Consider the following 20,174-nt stretch of genomic DNA (forward strand, 5'->3'; position numbering starts at 1 on the left):
AATCTGTCTGAGAACCTAAGACCAGCTCTGGATCATTAGGCAGTGGACCAGTGGCACATTGTCAGCTCTCAGTTACTCCCCTGGGATCCATTTTCTTCTTCATGTCATTTAACAGAGTAAATGTTCTCCGTCTCCTTTTGATTTATTTTCCTGAGGGACAGTTGGGTACATTTTTCCTTTTTTCCTTTTTTGAAGGCATATACTGCACATTTTGTTTGTTAAAAAAGAGAGGTGAAAAAATCTGACAGCTAAACAGTGACAGTTTAAACTTTTTTTCCTATGGCACACCTAAAAAACACTCCACAGAACATTTGTTCTGTTAATGGATGGCAACTATAATGAAGTCTGTTGCAGCATTACTTTTGGGATTAAAACACCCTATTAATTCTCTTGCCTCATAACAGACGGTGAATTTCAAACCCAGGACCCAGGCATGTATTTCTCAGACTTCTAAAACGTAAGATTTCATTTTTTGCTGCAGATCCAGCACTATGTTAATCCCTATTTAATGCTTGTGCTCACAATACCAAATGTCCCGCTAGGGGGAAGTCATGCAACATCTATGGAAGGTTGTTTTCTAACAGCTTGCTGCCTTTATTTACGTTTGACTTGATGAGAAAAACAACCACATTGAAAGCAATATCTTGGTTTCATCCATTTTAATGCTCCCATCTGCTTTACAAACCAACAATATGATCTTTGTTTACTGACTTGGCAGAGAAAAAACTGACCAAAAAAATCTGCAGTGGTAAAATAGTGTTGGAAATTGGTTACAGCCAAAAAATGCATTTTCAAATGGAACAATGAAAAGAAAAAGTCATCAATATTTGCTAGAGAGTAAAGGGGAACCCCTTTGAATCGGCACACTGTCATTTCAACAGTGTTGTTCATACATTCAATGCAAAAACTCAGAGCTGTGGCATCAAGCAAGAAACTATTGTCATCCTCTATGAACAGAACAGAAGAAGCAGGCGCCTGCTGACTCTCAGACAGCTCCATCACTCTGAAAGACAAAAATCATCAACATTTAATGTAACCAACTAAATGGAACTTCCATTCACCAACCGAGTACCAAATCTTAAATTAAATTAGCAGTTCACAGTAGCCTATACAAGTTAAAATTGTATTATAAGCAAGTATAGGTGTTTCACCATAAGGACGTTTTTTATACTTCCCGTGGGATTCTCACACATCAACCATTAAGTCTGTTTAATTTATTTCTTCTCTTTTTCTTTTATTTGACTAGAAGATGCAGAAGCCAGAATAATTGCAAATAAATGTATTATGTCTTCTCTGTTTATTTTATAACTGTGGTTGTATAGCTTTTAAGTTACTGCATTGGCCAAAGCCACGGTTTTAAAGAAAGAAAAAAAGGAATAAATTGATAATTTGTAAAAACAAAAACGCAACCACAAAGTGCAATAATAAAAATAAATTGTTGCGGATTTCCCTTAAAATGTCTCCAATTCTTTTTTAAAATGGACTCAACTCAACCTATTTTATCAAGGACTAAATACTGACCCCTCCACAGCAGGAGCCACACAGACATCCCAGCAGGCCGTTCACCACCTGCACAGCACACAGTGCCATCTGGACTAAACCCATGACCAGCAGCACGCAGAACAGAGACACATGCCAGGACACCACGCCGGTCGGCTCCAAACAAACCGTCTCCCAGGAAGATTTGTTGGACAGGTAGTCACTGGAGGAGGAGGGAGAAGAGCAGATGAGTCAGTGAATGAGCTCGAAGTTTAATAGTTTATATATCATGATGAAAGTGTGAACTGTGGAAAATGGGTTTGATTTTTAAAGTAAGCTGGATGGGAGGAAGTTTGGTTTATTGACGGCGCCAACATATTTTGTGTGAAAGATTAGTCTAAAGATTAGTCATCTTGATTTTTGTTTCAAGACATCACATGTAATACTACATTGGTGTAGTGGCAAGCACCAAATAACTGAATGAACGAGCAGTCTGACACCAGACCAGAGCCAAAGGGTGACTCTTAAAAGCTGTTCTTCTTTCTTTCTGCTTTTATACCCACAACTAATCTCTTAAAAGAATAGTTTGACATGTTAGGACATTTGTTCTTTCTTTTTTGCCATTAGGGAAATGAAAGGATCAAAGCAAATAAGTTAATTTCCCAAATGTCAAACAATTTTTTTTTAAAGTAAAATCAAAACATGAACAAGCAACATGATTATATTCTAAGCAACTAAACAAGGGTTTGTACCAAATTTACATATTTAGTGATTATGCAGGTATTTTGAAACAGAAGTGAACAATTGAAATACTTCATTTTGAGATGTGGGTGTCTCACCCATTTGAGAAAGGAAAGCCCCATATGTTCTCCGTGACGTTATTCCTGAACAGACACACGGGTCCATGGTTTATGGCCACAGCCGAAACTATGACAGAGTAACCAGCCCCTGCAACACCCACAGCTGCAAACAGTATGGAACTCAGCATCTAGAGGGAGAACAAGTTATTGGGAATCAATACCTCAGAAATCTTGCATCTAACTTTTGTCACTGTGTTGAAGTTTTTATCTCAGCGTGCAGCGGGGCGGCCGAGGGTCATGGACAGAGCTACAGAGGTGTGTGTGGAAATCTGTTAGACTTTTGTTCGCTAATTAGATCTCTGACGCACACACACTCACACACCTACACATTCCTGCAGTGTCGATCAATACGGGTGTGTGAACCGCAACAATTGCAGCTACTGTACGTGTGGGGAGGTCCTGTGAAACTCCCACCAGAGGAATGTCTTCAAAATCAAATCAATTTCGGGTTGAATGTGTGTTTTGGCATTTATTGCAATATAAATCAAAACTTTGGTGGTAAAACTGATTAAAATGAAATTGGCTTTCTTTATTTAGTATTATTTATTTTTTTCAAGGCCAGTCAAGACATTCATATGTTTCTTTGTACCTATTCCTCACAAAATTCAAATAATAAAGGCCTGTGTGATAAAAGTTGTGTTTGTGGCAGAGGTCCAGTTGTGCCAGCACAGCTCAGCATATAACTTACGTGAATGTAAAGATCAACACTTTCCAAAAAGTTGATTGTTCACAAAAAATCCCTCACTTGAAGAAAAAAATAACTGAATAACTATTAGCTGCCGCGGCTGCAAATAATATTTAAATCCAATTAATGGGATGGATTTAAAATAACAACAACGGCCTTCACATTATGTGCTTTAGGTTGGAAATATCCACAACGGCGTTGAAACACCGGTCACGCCAATTAAATCGGTTTCAGAATTTTCTTTGGGTTAAATGCTGGTTGTTCTTTCACCTGAGGGCACCTGACTGGCTGACATTTGTAAAATCGCTATAAAAAATACATTTCTAGGGCTTTTGGTGTCACTTGATTTGTTTTTCCAATTGTAGCCACAACAGCTTGTGTAATATACCTTTTCCACTGAGGACATTTCGACTTGAAAAGCAGAAGGGTAAAATAATAAAAATGAATGACGGCTGAATTTTCCATATGATACTTATTTAAGTGTTGTCGTACTGTGCATGACAACGATTGCAGTATTTAAACAGTTAAGAGTACTCGTTTAAATTGATGATGTTGGTTTACTTGCTAATCCTCAGTGTTTTATTCACAAGATTTTTCTCCCCAACCAAAATAAAACAGTTTATTCTAAAATATATATATAAGCACATATATAAAAAAGTGCTATTTTGGATCTTGCATTACTTTGAAAAGCAAGAGCTGTGAATAATATCTTAATCATGGTAAAATAATCTGTGTAAAATCTCCTCACCGCAAATCTCCGGCCACAGCTTTCGTTGCCACAGCAACCGCAGCAGTCATTGTTCTTCAGACCCAGGAAGACCAGAGCGGGGAAGATCATCTGTCACCCAAACAAACCCAAAGTACACACACACATACATATAAAAATGTCACGAAGATGACTAATTATTTGTTCCTCCATCGTGTGCAGGTTCAAGAGGAAATTGAACTGCCTTCCATAATCATTAAGATATAAACTGGTTGTATAACCAGTTCCTAAATTTGCCATTTATTACCCCACACCAATTCGAACTGTTGTTCAGAATATAAGAATAATCACGGTAAACCGTTGCCCGTGGATCTGGATTATTAGAATAAATATTTTTTGTGCTGATTTCTGACATGATGAAGTAAATAGGGACAGAAAGAAAAATGAAAATAATTTCAAGATTAATTTAAATTGGAAGTAGTTGTTAATTGCATCCCTAAATAGATTTTTGTTATGTTAATTATAATCTGCTTCTGATAAACCTTACCAACCATATAACAAGCTGAAGTCAAATTCAGAAAAGTTTCCTTTATTATAAAGAAACATGTTGATGTCACAGTGTGAATCCTCTACTCTATCCTGGACTTTGCTGGCTATTACTGTGTCAGAGTCATTTTAACATACTCACCAACACTCCAGATCCCAGAATTCCTCCAAAATACCAGACTTCTTCTGTGATGTGATCGCTGTCCACAGATTTTCCCCCGGGGAAGAAGAGCAGGATGTTACACAGCACACACACAATGGACAGAGGCATCAGACTGATCCCCAGGCACTTGGCAAAGCTGCCTGAACACATTTTGACTCGGATACGTCAATCTACTCTGCAAGGAACAACTCTTGGAAGTGTCTCAAAACCCAACTAGCGGGGGTCTTTCAATCTGACAGAGCAAGGATGTCTCGCTTTGTAACACCACCATGCAAGTTCTCCTTACAGCTCTAACGCTCGGTTGTTTCTTTGAAAAGCTTTGTCAGCCCTACTGAATCTTCTTAGTGAACCAGTCCGCCTCACCTATCCTGTTTCTTTTTTGTTTGATGCTATACTTGAGCCTTTATAGCCCACATCCCCCTCGCTGCCTCACTTTTATAGCTGTTAGCTGTAATACGACAGAATCACACGCACACATGTACAAACACACATGCACCCGCCTGTGACTGCATGCAAACACACACATTGATGTGGGTTCATCCGTGTGTAACAGTGGTTAATGTTCTACCATGTGTTTTGGGCTAATGGAGATAGAAGAGGAAGAGATAGACAGTTGGTCGATAGAGCAGAGCCCTCATGGCTGATCTACAAAATAGATTTAGTGAGAACAAGACAGACTTCCTCATTAGGTCTTATCTTTAAAAGTTCTACAATAACATAGTCATTTATTATAAGTAATATTTCCTCATGTGTTACAGTTTGTGAGAAATCTAATATTGAAAGATTAGGATTTTGAGAAATGAACACAATAAACCCCACAAAATATGCAAAGGAGAAATGGACAATCAGCTGACCACTAGCCTGTCTGGTAATGACTTTACCATAGCTGTAATCAGGTCAGTTTCCTGTGCATCCTGTAAACCTAATTTATCGTTGATTAAATAGAACTCAAAATAGTCGATTTTATAATTCTATTTACTATTTTGGTTGACAGGTTGTCCATTTTGTCATCCCTCTGTCCTGTAGAAATCATAAAAAATGTTATTTCTATTTCTATGCTATTTCAGGTACAAATCTAAACTTTATCTCAACTCTCATTGGCAAACATTTGCCAATGAGAGTTGAGCAAGTTTCCTAGAATGTCTGCTAACCATCCTACACTTCAATGTTTTATTGTCAGAACATCTCTTTTAGCTTAAGGGTGACATGTATATTAAATGCGTTCTGATTGACCTCATTGTGGCCTAGTTTATTCCCAACATATCACTTAGGTTGTTAGTGTTTTACAGCCAAACCAAATGTTAACAGTAGTGGGTCCTCACTCCACACATGACATATTTAACCTATGACGTCTCAAACTCTAACTTGTTATTCCGTAATGATCCCTCTTCCACAAATTACTGCCCGAAAATGTGAATATTATTATAATTTAATATATACTATTATATAAGAGAAACAGGTTGGAAGACAACATCTATCGATGTAATCGGTGATCTTTGGCTTCCCCTTTGAGGCAAACTCAACCGATACCCGAGTAACCGATCAGAAGTTGCGCGCCCTGTCCCTGACCACAGCAGCGTTCAATTGTCCAGGTATTTCCGCCTGTCAGCTGCTAGTCGAAGCGGGATGCAACCCGACTTGGCTTTCTCCTCCCGCCGGTCACCTGTTGTGTGTTTGCACGGCTGTGTGGCATCGAGCCAGCCGCTAGCTACTGGTATAGGACTAGGTAAGCGGAAACCCACTGCCACGGTGACGTCACTATCTGGTACACATATTTGTTTTTTTTTCTGGGAGGAGCTGTTAAGGACTAAACTATTGAGACACTGTTATATATACTAATGAAACACTCTATTGAATTGGTTTCACACACACTAGTGAGACACATACATACTAAACCTAAACGCGCATATATAAAACATACACACTCGTCACGTACATGAGAAACACACGCGCATACATGTATACTTCTGTGTCATACACACACGTATGAAATTAAACACCAATCGACTGTCAAATAGCTTCAGTCAACTACAGATCTTTCAAATTCTACAAATCTGGCCACCATCCATGTAGGTTTTTACTTATTTTGTCGGAGTGCATAAGAGATTTCGAGATACCAATGGAGATGAAGGGAATTCTATTTGTCCTTCTCACAGAGTCAACATGGGCCATTGGTGTTTGAGAAATGTTAACCATTAAAAAACGAAACGCACAGCTCATAAAGGGAAAAAATGTAAAAGATACATAATGTTTTTTAGTATGTTCTTGTGTAGCTCACGTGCAAGATGTCTTCACACGTGAGCTACCCAAAGTGGTTGCACATTTCCCTTACAACATAAACTGATAGAGACCGTTTAGGTTTACATAAATCACACATGTGGACATGTGTTTGTTTCCAGACATCTTAAAGCGTGGCGGTAATGCAGCAGATGCTGCGGTCGCCATAGCAGCAGCGCTAGCGGTAACCGAGCCATGCAGCACCGGCCCTGGTGGAGACGCCTTCTGCTTGTTCTTCAACGGAAACACTGGAGAGATCAGAGGAATAAACGGCAGGTCGAAACTCCTCTTTCGGGTGCTTTTGTTGTCTTCATATTGCAGAATGATTAAATGAGCCTCTCCTTGTATCCTCAGTGGTCGTTCGCCCAGAGCTCAGACCCTGGACTTGCTGGAAGGACGTGGTTACACCTCAGAAGGACCTCCCTCGCCTGCTGATGCCTTGAATGTCACAGTACCAGGCGCCCCTGCATGTTGGTGTGATACCGTACAGCTGTTTGGTAGTCATAAGGTTTGGTGTGTGTGTGTTTGTGTGTGTGTGTGTGTGTGTGTGTTTGTGTATCCATCTGTAAGGGGAAAACATAGGATGTTTGTAATTTTACATAATGTTTTAATATCAGTGCAGCTATTATTGAATAGTATTTTTTTTTGACTCTCAAATTATTTTATGAGTTTTGCATCCAAAATTATTATTGATGGGTAAATCAGCAAGAGCAGTAACCATCTGAAGATCTGAATAGAGCATAACCTCGAGAAAAGTTTTAGTTAGAAGTACAACCCACTTTTTCTCAACAGCTGTGCCCACTGATTGTAGATCAAGGAACAAGATACATGCCACAAATGTACAATGTTTTGTTTTACCTGTCAGAATTTGTCTTAGGAAAATGAAATAATAAAAAAAAAGATTAATGGAAGTGAAAGTGAGAATTGTGAACACAAAGGGAATGTTTTAATATCAGAGAAGAAAATAATGAGTAACAGTAAGCCAGAAGGATCTTGTCATTTTAACAGTCTGAAAACCACCGGTTTAAATTAAAAACCAGTGTCCAAAAGATTCTCCTCACTCAAAGCCATGACTCACACTTAGTGCTGATTTCCTGTTGCAGAGATAACGGCTCACCACTGGGCCAAATGGGTGGCTGCTCTGAGAGATCATGGGAAGGAGCTAGGGGGAGACCTGCTAATCGATGGTCATGCCCCCAAATGTGGACAAGTTTTCAAAAACCCAACTATGGCCCAGACCCTGAAGGTAAATAATTAAAACTAAAACACACAAATACACCAAATACCTACTGTTAGTAGGTCATGTAAGTAACACTGAGCCATTTTTTATTCAACCTATTCAAATAGTGATTTTGAACAGAAGGACACAACGTAGAGCCCCAGAGAAACCGCCTGTGCTGTTGCCTCGTCTACCCAGCGATTTGATCCTTGACAAAGCCGCCTCTCCGGGAAAACCGTTGATGTAACAAGGGGCGGCATGAATAATTAACTTTGAAACCATCAGCGTGGCAGGAATTCATGGGCAAAAAAAGGAGAACATGGCAAATTGCAAGGGGATGATGGAGGGGTCTTGTGTACTTCGCCATGTGCCCCAGAGGCAGAACGTTTTCCCATCCCATTTTCTACTTTTCAGTCCTGTATGAACGTGTGTGTTTGTGTGTGTGTATGTACAGTATGTGTGTGTGGGGGGGGGTTTGTGCGCGTAGACAATGTAACATTCATTAAACCACGCTCAGTTTGTAGTTTCCTCTCGGTGCCCACATCACTATTACACAATTACTGATCTCACAGCTTGTGTATTTATGATTGTTTGACTGCTTGTGTGTCACCATTAAAGCATGCGCTGGTTACGGCTCGCCTGAATCACTATATCAAAGGGTCAATCCATTTTTACAAATGCAGAAACAATGCCAAGTACGCCCATAATAATCCCCCCCTCCCCCTACACACACACACACACACACAGTCATGTTCCCGAGGCTGTAGAAACAATAGCAGTGACCTCAGCCTCTTTGATGGATGGTTTCCATGGCATCATAACGGTCATTCCTCAGCGGTGACTTTGTGCGTTCATTTTTGTTGTACTGAAACTCACTCATTCGCACACACACCATCCCATTAGTTTGCTAACATTGTTAGACCTCTAGATACTCACGTCAGTGTTCATGTCACCCACATGTCTTTAAAACTCAAGACTTGTGTCGCATTAAATGGTATTTGAATCGTAGTGTACACGGAATGGCAGATTAGGCGGATGGATTAAACGGCTGATTGATTGGTGGACTTATGTGTCGACAGGAGCTCGGCGAGCGTGGAAAACCAGCTTTCTACCAGGGCAGAGTGGCTCAAGCGATAGTCGAGATCATTAACCAGAATGGAGGCGTTATGACCCTGGATGATCTCAGTAGCCATGACAGTGAGGTCATCACCCCCATAAGCACAGAATACAAGGTGAGGTCAGCGAACGTAGACTCCCGTTGTGTCTGTATATTTGAAAGCGCAGTCAGTAGATGGAATGCCGGCGTTGTGTTCTCAGGGTGTGCGTCTGTGGGAGCCGCCTCCTAACAGTCAGGGGTTGACTGCTCTGCTGCTGCTCAACATCCTGGAGAACTTTCCTCTCAAAGGTACTCACTGGCATGCTGATTCAACACACTAAAGAATCTTACAGATAGATATTAGTCTGGCAATTTCAATGAGTCAAAATTTACTGCACTGATGTGTGTGTGTGTGTGTGTGTGTGTGTCTGTGTGTGTATCTGCAGGCCATAACAGCTCTGACTACATCCATGTACTGGTGGAGGGTGTGCGCTTGGCACTAACTGATGCCCTGCATTACCTTGGTGACCCAGATCATGTGACCATCCCTCTGAAAAGCTTACTGGAAAAGAGCTACAGTCACCAGCGAGCGCAGCGCATTTGCATGGACAGGTGTGTGTTGCTGTGCGTGCATGTGTGTGTGTGTATGTTAGTACCAGTATGTACCTGTCGTACTCTGTTGACTTTAGATAGGACCTTATGCCAACCCCCTCATGGCTCGGTCCTTCCTGCACTGTTCCGTCTCCTGTTTGTGTGAATGTTTTGGCAACAATATGTATTTATTGGTTCAGAGTTGTAGACTTTGACCGTAAGCCCTTGATCTGGTAATAATCTTGTACCCCTTTAATGCCCTCACTTTCTAGGCAATAATAATCTTAATTCATCATCATCAACAACAACAGCATCAACATAGCATAATACAAGTAAAAGACATGGCTTGATCAGTCAGGGTTAATACATTTTTCAATAATATATAATGAATCAAAATATGCTCTAGTAAACGAGGGATCTCTTGGCGTAAAATGGGCCTTCATGCACACTGGCTGGACTTGCTTTGTCTCTCTGCTCGCCACGTGAAGGTCTGTCTTTAACTGATGAAGCTAAAGACATGTCTGACATGTCTATGCTTATAGATGTGATGTACATATGAGTCATCAATATATGCCTCATATCATACACCGTATCAGACTGCATGCAGTTCTAAGTGTATTTGGGTGTCGCACAGACACTCGATACACTTAGAAGTATCCCGTTAACTCAATTAAAATAACTAACCTGTTTAAGATGAATCAGGCCTATTGTGTCTCATTAATACAAACTGTAAGGAGAACGGCAACACAGTCATTTACAGTCATTATGTCCACATAATAGAGCTGGTAACTGGGGGAGAAATAAAGTGTAAGCAGGAAATCATAGATAATATTTACATGCGCCGCAATAACCCACTGTTAAACCATTGTTTACATATAGCTGGCAAACAGACATCTCAGCCAACACCCTGCTAAATATATTTGAACCATATTTTCTCTGATATGATTATTATCCCTGACACACTGTGAGAGGACAGGTAGTGAGAGAGCACACAGTTATAAAGATTATCTAAGTGATAGCCGGTGCTTCCAATATGCAATGTGAACAGTTGGCGCCTTGTGCACCTTTATTTTGAAATGAGATGGATCTGATAAAAATCACCAGTGTCTCCCAGTGTTTTTTTTAAATGGGTGTGTGTGTGTTTATCTTTAGGGCCATGGAAGGACTGGAGCCCGGCCTGTCAACAGGAAGTGACACAGTTTATTTCTGCGTGATCGACAGTCAGGGCAACGCCTGTTCCTTTGTCAACAGCACCTACATGGGCTTTGGAAGTGGGCTCGTCCCTACAGGTTGTGGATTCTCCCTGCAGGTCTGAGCTGTCAGAAAGAGGGTTTGCCAATTTGAGATCTGATTTTGTTTTCGTGAGATCCCTTTTTCCTGCTCACAGAATCGCGGTGCCTACTTTTGTCTGCGTCGTAACCACGTCAACAGCGTTGCCGGGGGGAGGCGTCCATATCACACTTTGATAGCTGCACTTCTCACTGACTCTGCAACCACGTCACAAAAACCACGTCTCCTCGCTGCACTGGGGCTGATGGGCGCATTGATGCAACCACAAGGACATGTCCAGGTACGCTGTGATCAAGAAATAGACTGGCCTTTGATACAGTTTGCAGTAAGTCAATAAGATATGGCCCCGTGGACATTTTATTTGCCTCTGTGGTTTATGAATATTATCTCTTGATTTGTCCATTTGCAAATAAGTTGCAGTTGGTTATTTAAAAGTCTATAGCAGGGAATTGGAAACACAAACTTTTGAGTTCAGCAGGCTTGAATTCATCACAAGTGACTAGAAAAGACCTCACTTTAAGTAGAGTTTAGTCTTATGAGATGAATGCGTTAATGATTCATTAACAACTGACTTTGCCCTTGTGTTTAGGTGTTGTTGAACATGCTTGAGTTTGGGATGAATCCTCAACAAGCTCTGGACGCGCCAAGAGTCTGTGTACAGCATGACCACAAAAGTATGTCATGTTCTCAGAAAAACCGGATCACACAGACTCTGTAAAGTCACATATAGAAAACCGGTCACCACGTGAACCAGCTCTTTCTGATTAGGAGTTCCGCTGTCTGGCTCTCTAATCCTAGGAAAAGGGAATGGGGCTGATGTTTTATTAGCCATAAAAGATATAGGTAGTTTTCTTCTTCTTTTTATAGATGGCACCATAAACTGCAACTGAATCACAGATCACATTTTATATCGTAACTCACTTTGAGATGAGATTTCTAATTATTTGTGAAATATAAATAGTATGTCTCCTGCTTGTATGAATGATGATCTTATTCTGATGAAACATTCTGCGTCCAGCTGATCAGTGGTCGGTTCATTTGGAGGAAGGGATCAGCCAGGAGGTAGCGGAAGAGCTGAGGAGACGCGGCCACAAAGTCTTCTGGCCAATCATAGGTAACTTTACTCACGCGATTACTGCTGGCAGAAGCTGCATCGTAATTTTCTACAGGATCAGTAGGCAGCGATGACAGAAAGTGGTCAAAAAGTCAGTTATTTCAAGTTTTGTCTCAATGATTCTATTTTTACTACAAATATGTTCTTTGTGTAGCAATAGTTTTTTACTTCACTAATGGTCATGTTGAATCAACAATAACAATGCCTGATACACCTGGTTAGATTCTGGTTCTGGACTTAGCTGCTGCTCTATGGCTCTCTGAGTGTGAACGTGTTTTATGTGACACTTCACCTGCTTTTATCTGTGTACCTTGTTTCATGGTCAGATTATAGAGCATATAGAGAGATTCTGTCGTTTTATTTTGCGACCCAGAAGTAATTAATGTGTAATGCAGTGGTTTATCTTCTCCTTCAAACACACAGGCCACATGAGGTCTCAGTTTGGGCGAGGGCAGATCATCACGGTCGGTGAATGGTGGAGCCCATCTGTCGATCAAGCTGGTCATCCATCCAGGGTGCTTTGGGCGGGATCAGACCCCAGAGCAGATGGATGTGCTCAGGGATACTAGAGACAAATGACCTCTCTCCTTCAGTGTAGACGCAATAATCAAAGCAATCGATCACAAAACATATTAAAGTAAATTCCCATACATTAACTGTTGATCAGAGGTACTTTGAATATTTGGCACTAACAGAATTCCCACTTTGTTTGGCTTCTATACTCAACCATCGTATTAGCATGTAATAACTTGACAACAACTTAAAAACAGCACAGTAATAGCGCAGCATCATAGCATATCACATTAAAGATTAATATAGTGTCTTTTTCATCAATGAAAAAAAAGATAATGATATGTTTCCATATCTGCTTGTGTGAAAACAAGTTAATTAAATAAATAACCCTTACAAATTGAATAATCACGTGAAGTGAATGAAGCCGTTTAGTGTATCTCCGTTCAGGTTTTCCTACACCTTTAAGTTAAGTGCATTTACTGATTTGTGTGTGTTTTAATGGAGATATTAATCACATGATCAGTTGGTCCGTCCATCACTGTGGTCCCAACTGTGAATATGTCTGGCATTTTCCACTGTTACCATCTCAACATATATGATCAAGATCTGGTACAAGGGATATAACGTGTGTGTGTGTGTGTGTGTGTGTGTGTGTGTGTGTGTGTGAGTGTGTGAGCTTTATCCCTCACTGGACTTTAGCTGTCTGGAAACGCCCTGCTGTCCCTCATCGTAGGAGGGAGTACAGAGTACAGAGAGAGTCAGACGGGAATTCAGTTTACGCCGTGGAGCAGGAAGCCAAAGCACGATTCCCCTGCAACACCAATCTCTTTATGTTAAAATGTGATGTTGAACTTTGTTCTATTGTTGATCTCATTACAGCTACCAACCGCACCGGGCACCACGGCTTCGAACAGCTTGTTAAAGCCGCTTGTTAGTAGCCAGTTTTTAGCTCACTTTATCTGGATGTTTTGCATTCCAGTTGGATTATAAAATAACATGCTGGGCCCCTGAATCACTCACAGTACACATACACAGCACCATTACAAGTCATGTTGGGCCACGTTGCTCCACACAGACCTTTTTTCATTCTGACCTAGAAAAAGGCAGACTCGCCAATCAGCACTGTCAATAATGTGGGAACTTTGAGGAGACATTTAGGATTGGAGGTTTACAAAGAATCCATGGTTTTGCTGTCAGGGGAAAACGGTCTCCATTTGTTTAATGTTTCATCTTCTACGGTGCTTAAATCCTTATATCCTTTCTTTTTGGCCTTTATTTCTGTCTAAACTTGAAAATATTTTGTCTTTTTTTTTCTTTCCGGAAAGGTTCCCATTTTGGACAATGCTGTTTTCACAGAACTGAACTTTTCCTATTTATATATCAGCAATTTTTTTGCAAGTGTTGGAAAGTGACTTCACAGCTATTATGGTGTCAAGTTACTGATCCAAAACAAATGGTCCATTTATATAAAATAAGTATTGTGACAGATTTTTTTTTAAATATTAACCAACCTCGACTGCTTCAGTGACAATGATCCAGTAATACAACATTCTCCTGCACTGTATAACGAATATTTATTTTCCTTGTTGCGTTTTGTTTTTAATTCAGTACTTAATCGTAATAGAGTATTACAATAAGCTAAAAAGATCTGGCCATTACTTAATCACCACAACATTTTCTGGAAGTCTCATTTTAAGATTAATATGCCCTCCATTTGAAAATCTAAAGATTATTTTATCTTCTTTTATATCACGACTAACATTTGGTCTTGGGACTGTTGGATGAAACCGGCACATTTCACCTACCTTTCTGACACCTTGTTTGAAAACATTATCAGTAATCAATAGTGTATTCCAATTATAAAGATAAAGTAATTACCCTCACTAGGGTGAATATACTGTATACCGTACAAATCTGCAACCCATGTGAAGATAAGGGATTGGGAAATAACTGCTGTATGGCCTTAGTCATTCTAATGAAAATGTATTTAGTGAGGCTCGGCTGACTAAGAGGCTGTAGGAATCACACACACACACACACACACACACACACACACACACACACACACACACACACACACAGCCAGAGACTCAAAGGATTTTCTCTCATCTTTGGCTGAACTCCTTGCAACTACGGACAGCCCCCATCCTGTGACTGTGTTTCTTCCAGCACGTAAATTCGTGGCACAACTGCGTCTGAACGGAAGGGGAATCTGTTAAAACACACTCGCACTCATTCAGCAGGCTCCCGTCACTAGTCTTTGTTTCCTTCGCGCCCCCCCAGCTGGCTGGTGCGACCCTTCCCTCCCCACTTCCTCTTGCTCTCCTCGGGTCCATTTCAGTTCTGTCCTCCCTGCAGTTTGTCAGTGTTCTTTTAGCCCGTGGAGCCATGTGTTGTTCGGTGGGTTTCGCCAGGTCTCTGGGTTTCGCCCTGCTGCCTCTGGCCCTCTGCTGCATCCTGGCCCACCTGCTGCTGCTCTTCCCCATGGGAGAGATCAGCTACCTGCAGGAGGGCCGCCTGGCAAGGTACATCTTGTACTTTGGTGGACTTGGAGGAGGGGGAGCACTAGTGAGTAAAACGCATGCTTCTGTGTTCTCATTAGAGGAACTAAAGCTTTGGTTAGTCTCTCGCAACATTTGTGTGAGTACAGTCAATGTTTTGGTCGGGTCAGAAGATCTGATCCCAATTTTAAGTGTTATATTCAATTTGGTCAGATCATAAGATTACCAAACTTTAGGCGCGGGTGCTGCAGCAGTCACACATTTTGAGGAAACGACAACTGCACATTAAAGTCTCCATTATTTTATCTTTGCCAAACAAAAGGCGTGGTTACCCTTTTTTTTTAGCTAAACTTTATTATCAATAAATAACGTTTCTTTAACTTAAATTAGTCAAAGATCACCTTGTATTTGTATTATTTGAGTTTTTTTGGGCATGAATCTCAGGAGCCGTTAGTAAGAGCTTTGAAGCTTCAGTGGTCATGTGACATGTATTGGACACATTGGACACACACACACACACACATTTTCTCATTCAATTCAATGACAAAGTGTGTTGAAACTTTTGACCGGTATTGTATTTTTGAACAGGTCATAAACAATATAATGCGTCAGATTAGGTCATTCTGTGTTCAAATGAGGCCAAAACAATATGGATTCTAGTTTAACTAAGGTCACTAGTACTACGTGGTAGTAAAATAAACAGCTTTAAATGTCCGTTGCTTCCCTTTGAGAACCATTCGGTTTGAACGTGTTTGCAGTTGCACTTTGAGAACAATGGAGTTTTGTCTGAAGTCCCAGTTCATCTGTCTGCTACTTGCTGCTGATCTGATGGGTTCATGCTCCGACTGGTCAGAAAGGAGCTGCTGTTCTTGGTTTTAAGGAGAAACAGAGGAGAGATTGTATTTCCCCGAACAAGATTAACCTTGTTGACCAGCAGAGCCCTTGTGTTGAGTACACAAAGCTTTCCTCTTTAAAATGTTTAGATTTGTGTTAATTTATTGGTACATAATGAATAGATCTGACTATCTCATGCTGTACTGTTATTTCCCTGCAGTTGGTTCAGGGCTGTCAAAAACCGCTAAAAGTTGGACAGATTTTGAACATTTTCAACTGCAGTACCTCGTTATTAGAAATCTCTATTCTTATGAGATATAGCAAAGTCATCGATGAATGAATACAGGTGTAAAATGTTCTTTTGTTGCTTATTCATGCAAATATCCCACAATAAAAGTGATTGGATTGAGCCCCCAATTGGTTCTTAATGTGAACTTTGGAACACAGCATAAGATGGGAATGCATCACTAAACAGTGTTCTGACTAAAACGAGGATCAATTAAATCAGGAAAATTCAGAAATAAAAGCCACAATGGGAGATTTTGTACAAATTCTGGGTTGCATCTATTTTTAAAAGATAGAAGTTTATTATTAATTATGTTTTTCTGAGATGACCTGCTGTGCTTGTTCCCCCTCGTACAAATGACAGATATCTAAAGAGTACATTGAACCCTTCTGAGAGAAATCAATCTTTAGCTCCCTTCCTTCCTCTGAACGCTTCTTTTTCTCTCTCTCTCTCTCTCTCTCTCTCTCTCTCTCTCTTCCTTTCTGGCATCTGTGTGGTCAGTGTCGCTGTGCCTCAGCTTGAGGACAGTGCTTTAGGGGGGACATTGAGGATGTGTATGTAACCGTCCCTATGAACTTTGTGTCAGTGTTTGTGGGAACTTTGGAACTTCCCTCCCTCTGTTAGGATGTGAAAATCCAAGTCAGTGACCGCTGGGAAAGCAACAGCACAGGAAAGGGGGGAGAGAGGAAAAAGGGAGGGACAGTAAAGGAGTACCCGGAAACAAAGATGTCAAGGATTTCCATTATTTATTTTTTTTGCCCTGCAGTTCTCTTGCAGGCTCCCTACTCAACTACATTAGTTGCCAATAGTCTTGTCAAATGAACTACATTTGCATCGATACGTATGGTTTTAACAGGATGAATGCCAATGGTCACTGGAAATCATCTTTTTAGGACCATACTGTTATTTAGTGCCAGCAATAGGTCATTCGTGCAACATTTTAATTAATGATAACTTTAGATCTGATTTATTTTTCAATGCTAATATACCAATCTGTATTATATTTCCCCGTTCACTGTATAGTTCCCCATATTGTCCTTCTTCTGTGTTATTTGAAATGCTACATGATGCTATTCTAGTATGTGCTAGCATTTGGTTTAATTTGTTTACATCCTATAGGCATTGATCTTTTAGGTGCTTTTCACAAGGATGGTGATTGACTGTTGGCTCAAAGCTTAGGTGCTCTATGTGCACTGTAAGCATGTGCTAGACTTGTAGGGGGCTAGTGATGATGATAAACACCTGCAGTAACTGCTACATAAGAAAAGTAGGACCGATAATCTTTTTTGTTGAAGAGTGTGATTATTAGCCTGTTTATGTATTTGCCATCTCACGCTCTGTCCATGTGTGTGTGTGTGTGTGTGTGTGTGTGTGTATACATATATATACACACATGATAGGCCTACCACTATACTATACTTAAAATGTGTATTTAACTAATACTGATCTTCTGATCATCGGACTCTGTGTTTCCAGGTGCTGGTTCCAGCTGTGGTCTTCATCACTCTAGGGAAATGTAGCTGCTGTTGGAATGAAAGCTTAATGGTAAGAGACAAACCATCAATTACAGGAGCAATGAAAGTCATGCTGAGCAAGAAGCTACAAACACACTGTGTTCATGTTGTATTATGCTATTTGACATCTTTCATCGGGTAATAAACAATTCCATGTGTTTAGGGAAATTATAATGTACTAAACATTTGGTCTCTAAACATAAAATTACGCTTATATTTCTGTTTTGCTACATCATTATTCAAGCAGTTTATATCTGGTTGTCCCCATTTTTCTGCCAATTTTGTTGTTTATTTCTCACTTCTTGGAGAATATTATTCAACAGTTAAGCCAGCCAACACTGTGTCCTTATGAGTTGGAATGTTAATGCTTATCAGCTATAATAACTCAACAAGGGGCTTTTGTTACTGAAATCTCAACAAACTAAGCCTGTCCCACACTATTCAAGCCACATGCACAGCTGCTGTGACGTGTGTGTCTGTGTGTGACTGTGTCTATGCGTGTGTGGTTGTTTCTGTAGCAGCTGATCTATGAAATAGATAAATGAAAGCCTTTACAGTTGTACAGACAGGCTTTCTCACATATAATCACAAAGCCGTTCCAACAAGTTCATTTTCTTCTTTAAAGTCACTTTGTCTGTGTTTCTTTCCAGATGTGCGGGTCAGTGTTGGCAGCTGTGGTTGGCCTAATGGGATCTGGTTACTGTTTCGTCATGTCAGGATTTGCCTTGGTGCAGGGTCCCCAGTGCTTCACTTCCTTTGGATGGACGTACCCCTTTGCAGACCAGGGTGGCAGGTAGAGAGATGCTGTGTGTGTGTGTGTGTGTGTGTGTGTGTGCGTGTGTGTGTGTGTGTGTGTGTGGTGGGGGGGAGATGCATTCATAACAATAAATGATTACTTTTATTGCCATTTTTAGCATTTACCAACAGTCCACAACACAAATTAAGTTTACAATGATAAAAAAACAAAACATTGAAGAATTCACTACACTTGTTAAAGATTTCTATGGCCTTGTGTGTGCACTACTTGGAAAAATCACATGATGATACCAGTGGGAAAATCAAAAGCTATGAATGCTGAATGCAATGCCAGACCAAATACCTTATTTCAGATCAGTACTCAAAATCAGTGAGGATTGAATAACAGTTGACTGATATCTATCATCACCTGCACATAATCTAGAACATAGTAGATATTGGGTTCATTTTGTTTTTTGTAAAAATATATGGTTCAACAGGTGGACAATCACACAAAAGAATGTGATGGTAAAATGGTAAATCAGTATTTTAAGAATGCGTTGTAGCATTCAGAATGACCAATGCCAAACATGTTGGTATAAATGTAACGGCTCGCTCTGTGTGTCCCAGGTACCTGTTACAGCCAGAGACGTGGTCCCGGTGTCTCCAGCCGCTGAACATCGTAGAGTGGAACGTGACTCTGCTTTGTGTCCTACTGTGCCTGGCTGTGCTCGAGTTCATCATCTGTCTCCTGCAGCTGGGAAACGGTTTAGTCAACGCCGTCTGCAGGCCCTGTTGCTACAAGCAGGAGTATAGTCTTAATGCGTAGACTAACGTGCACATGCGTGTAGACGTAGGTATGTAGTGCATGTGCACACACGCAAACCAATCACACGTTTGATGTATGTAGATATGCAGGACATTAATGAACACTCGCATAAGCGAATGTCTGCATAAAGCCTCATCGCTCATTGTAAAGGACTGACATCCACATCAGTGTAATTACTATATTTTCAAGCTTTTAATTTGCCCTGTTCAAGTGGCAAAAATCAGTATGAAGTCATTCATTATGATTATGATGATGAGCTGTTTCGGTCTCAACTTTTTAAAGGCATTAGGTTATTTGTACATAAAAACGTAGATATTTGTGAGTCTGTTTCTTGAATAATACAACTCAAAATAAAATCCAGAGCATTCTACATGAACATAATGATAAAAGTATTATTCATATTATTAATTATATTCCGTTTGCCACATATTGTTTGATAATGCCGGAGAAGACAAGGTTTTTTGGTGTAATTTTTTATGGTGAACTTGCGAGGAGAGATTTCTGTTATTTAGTCGTTTATCAGGCTCTTAGCTGGAATGATTATCTTGATACAGGAGGAAGTCGTATCTATGGAACACTTGGGGATTACAAGCAGATTTTTATGTTTGTTTCTGTATTTGTTAAACATTTCTGAGCATTTTTTTGTAAATTCTTTTCTTCACTTCTTATAAAAGCTAGATATGTTTTAACAGACATTTTAGTGACATATTTTTATAATGCTTCTTTGTTTGTTCCACCTTTAATAAAAAAAAAAAATTCTATTTCCATTTCCAGTATCCAGTTAAGTTTGGCTGATCTTTGTCCATAAAAACAGGTCCCTGTTCATAATTGGCACAGAGTGCTCTCGCGCGTGTCCATGTGTCTGCATGCTGCACGCCTTGCTGCCTCCATGTGTCCATCAACTTATCTCCAGGATGGTCTTTGACACAAATGCAA

The 20,174-nt window shown here is 40.3% G+C and overlaps 3 protein-coding genes across 3 annotated transcripts; 2 read left to right on the forward strand and 1 right to left on the reverse strand.

Moving 5' to 3' along the window:
• Positions 1–624: 624 nt before the first annotated feature.
• Positions 625–4,952, reverse strand: tm4sf4 (transmembrane 4 L six family member 4). Its single transcript, XM_037469444.2, has 5 exons — positions 4,419–4,952; positions 3,773–3,862; positions 2,319–2,467; positions 1,522–1,702; positions 625–1,003 (listed from the first exon to the last, which is right to left on the reverse strand). Exons 1-5 carry the CDS (start codon positions 4,587–4,589, stop codon positions 986–988), a joined length of 609 nt encoding a protein of 202 aa, XP_037325341.1. The 5' UTR covers positions 4,590–4,952; the 3' UTR covers positions 625–985.
• Positions 4,953–5,918: 966 nt separating this feature from the next.
• On the forward strand, positions 5,919–12,601 carry LOC119216518 (glutathione hydrolase-like YwrD proenzyme). The gene is given in 12 exon segments (XM_062563348.1): positions 5,919–6,165; positions 6,839–6,992; positions 7,071–7,231; positions 7,757–7,962; positions 9,015–9,167; positions 9,253–9,340; positions 9,472–9,643; positions 10,775–10,931; positions 11,010–11,192; positions 11,502–11,586; positions 11,931–12,026; positions 12,450–12,601. Coding segments are annotated over 12 exon segments (1,701 nt in total). The 5' UTR covers positions 5,919–6,065; the 3' UTR covers positions 12,596–12,601.
• Positions 12,602–14,927: 2,326 nt separating this feature from the next.
• tm4sf18 (transmembrane 4 L six family member 18) lies at positions 14,928–20,014 on the forward strand. Its single transcript, XM_037469445.2, has 4 exons — positions 14,928–15,107; positions 17,637–17,705; positions 18,325–18,467; positions 19,040–20,014. Exons 1-4 carry the CDS (start codon positions 14,928–14,930, stop codon positions 19,236–19,238), a joined length of 591 nt encoding a protein of 196 aa, XP_037325342.1. The 3' UTR covers positions 19,239–20,014.
• Positions 20,015–20,174: the final 160 nt, after the last annotated feature.

The sequence above is a fragment of the Pungitius pungitius genome, chromosome 7 (assembly GCF_949316345.1).
Source record: "Pungitius pungitius chromosome 7, fPunPun2.1, whole genome shotgun sequence".
Classification (NCBI taxonomy): Eukaryota; Metazoa; Chordata; class Actinopteri; order Perciformes; family Gasterosteidae; genus Pungitius; species Pungitius pungitius.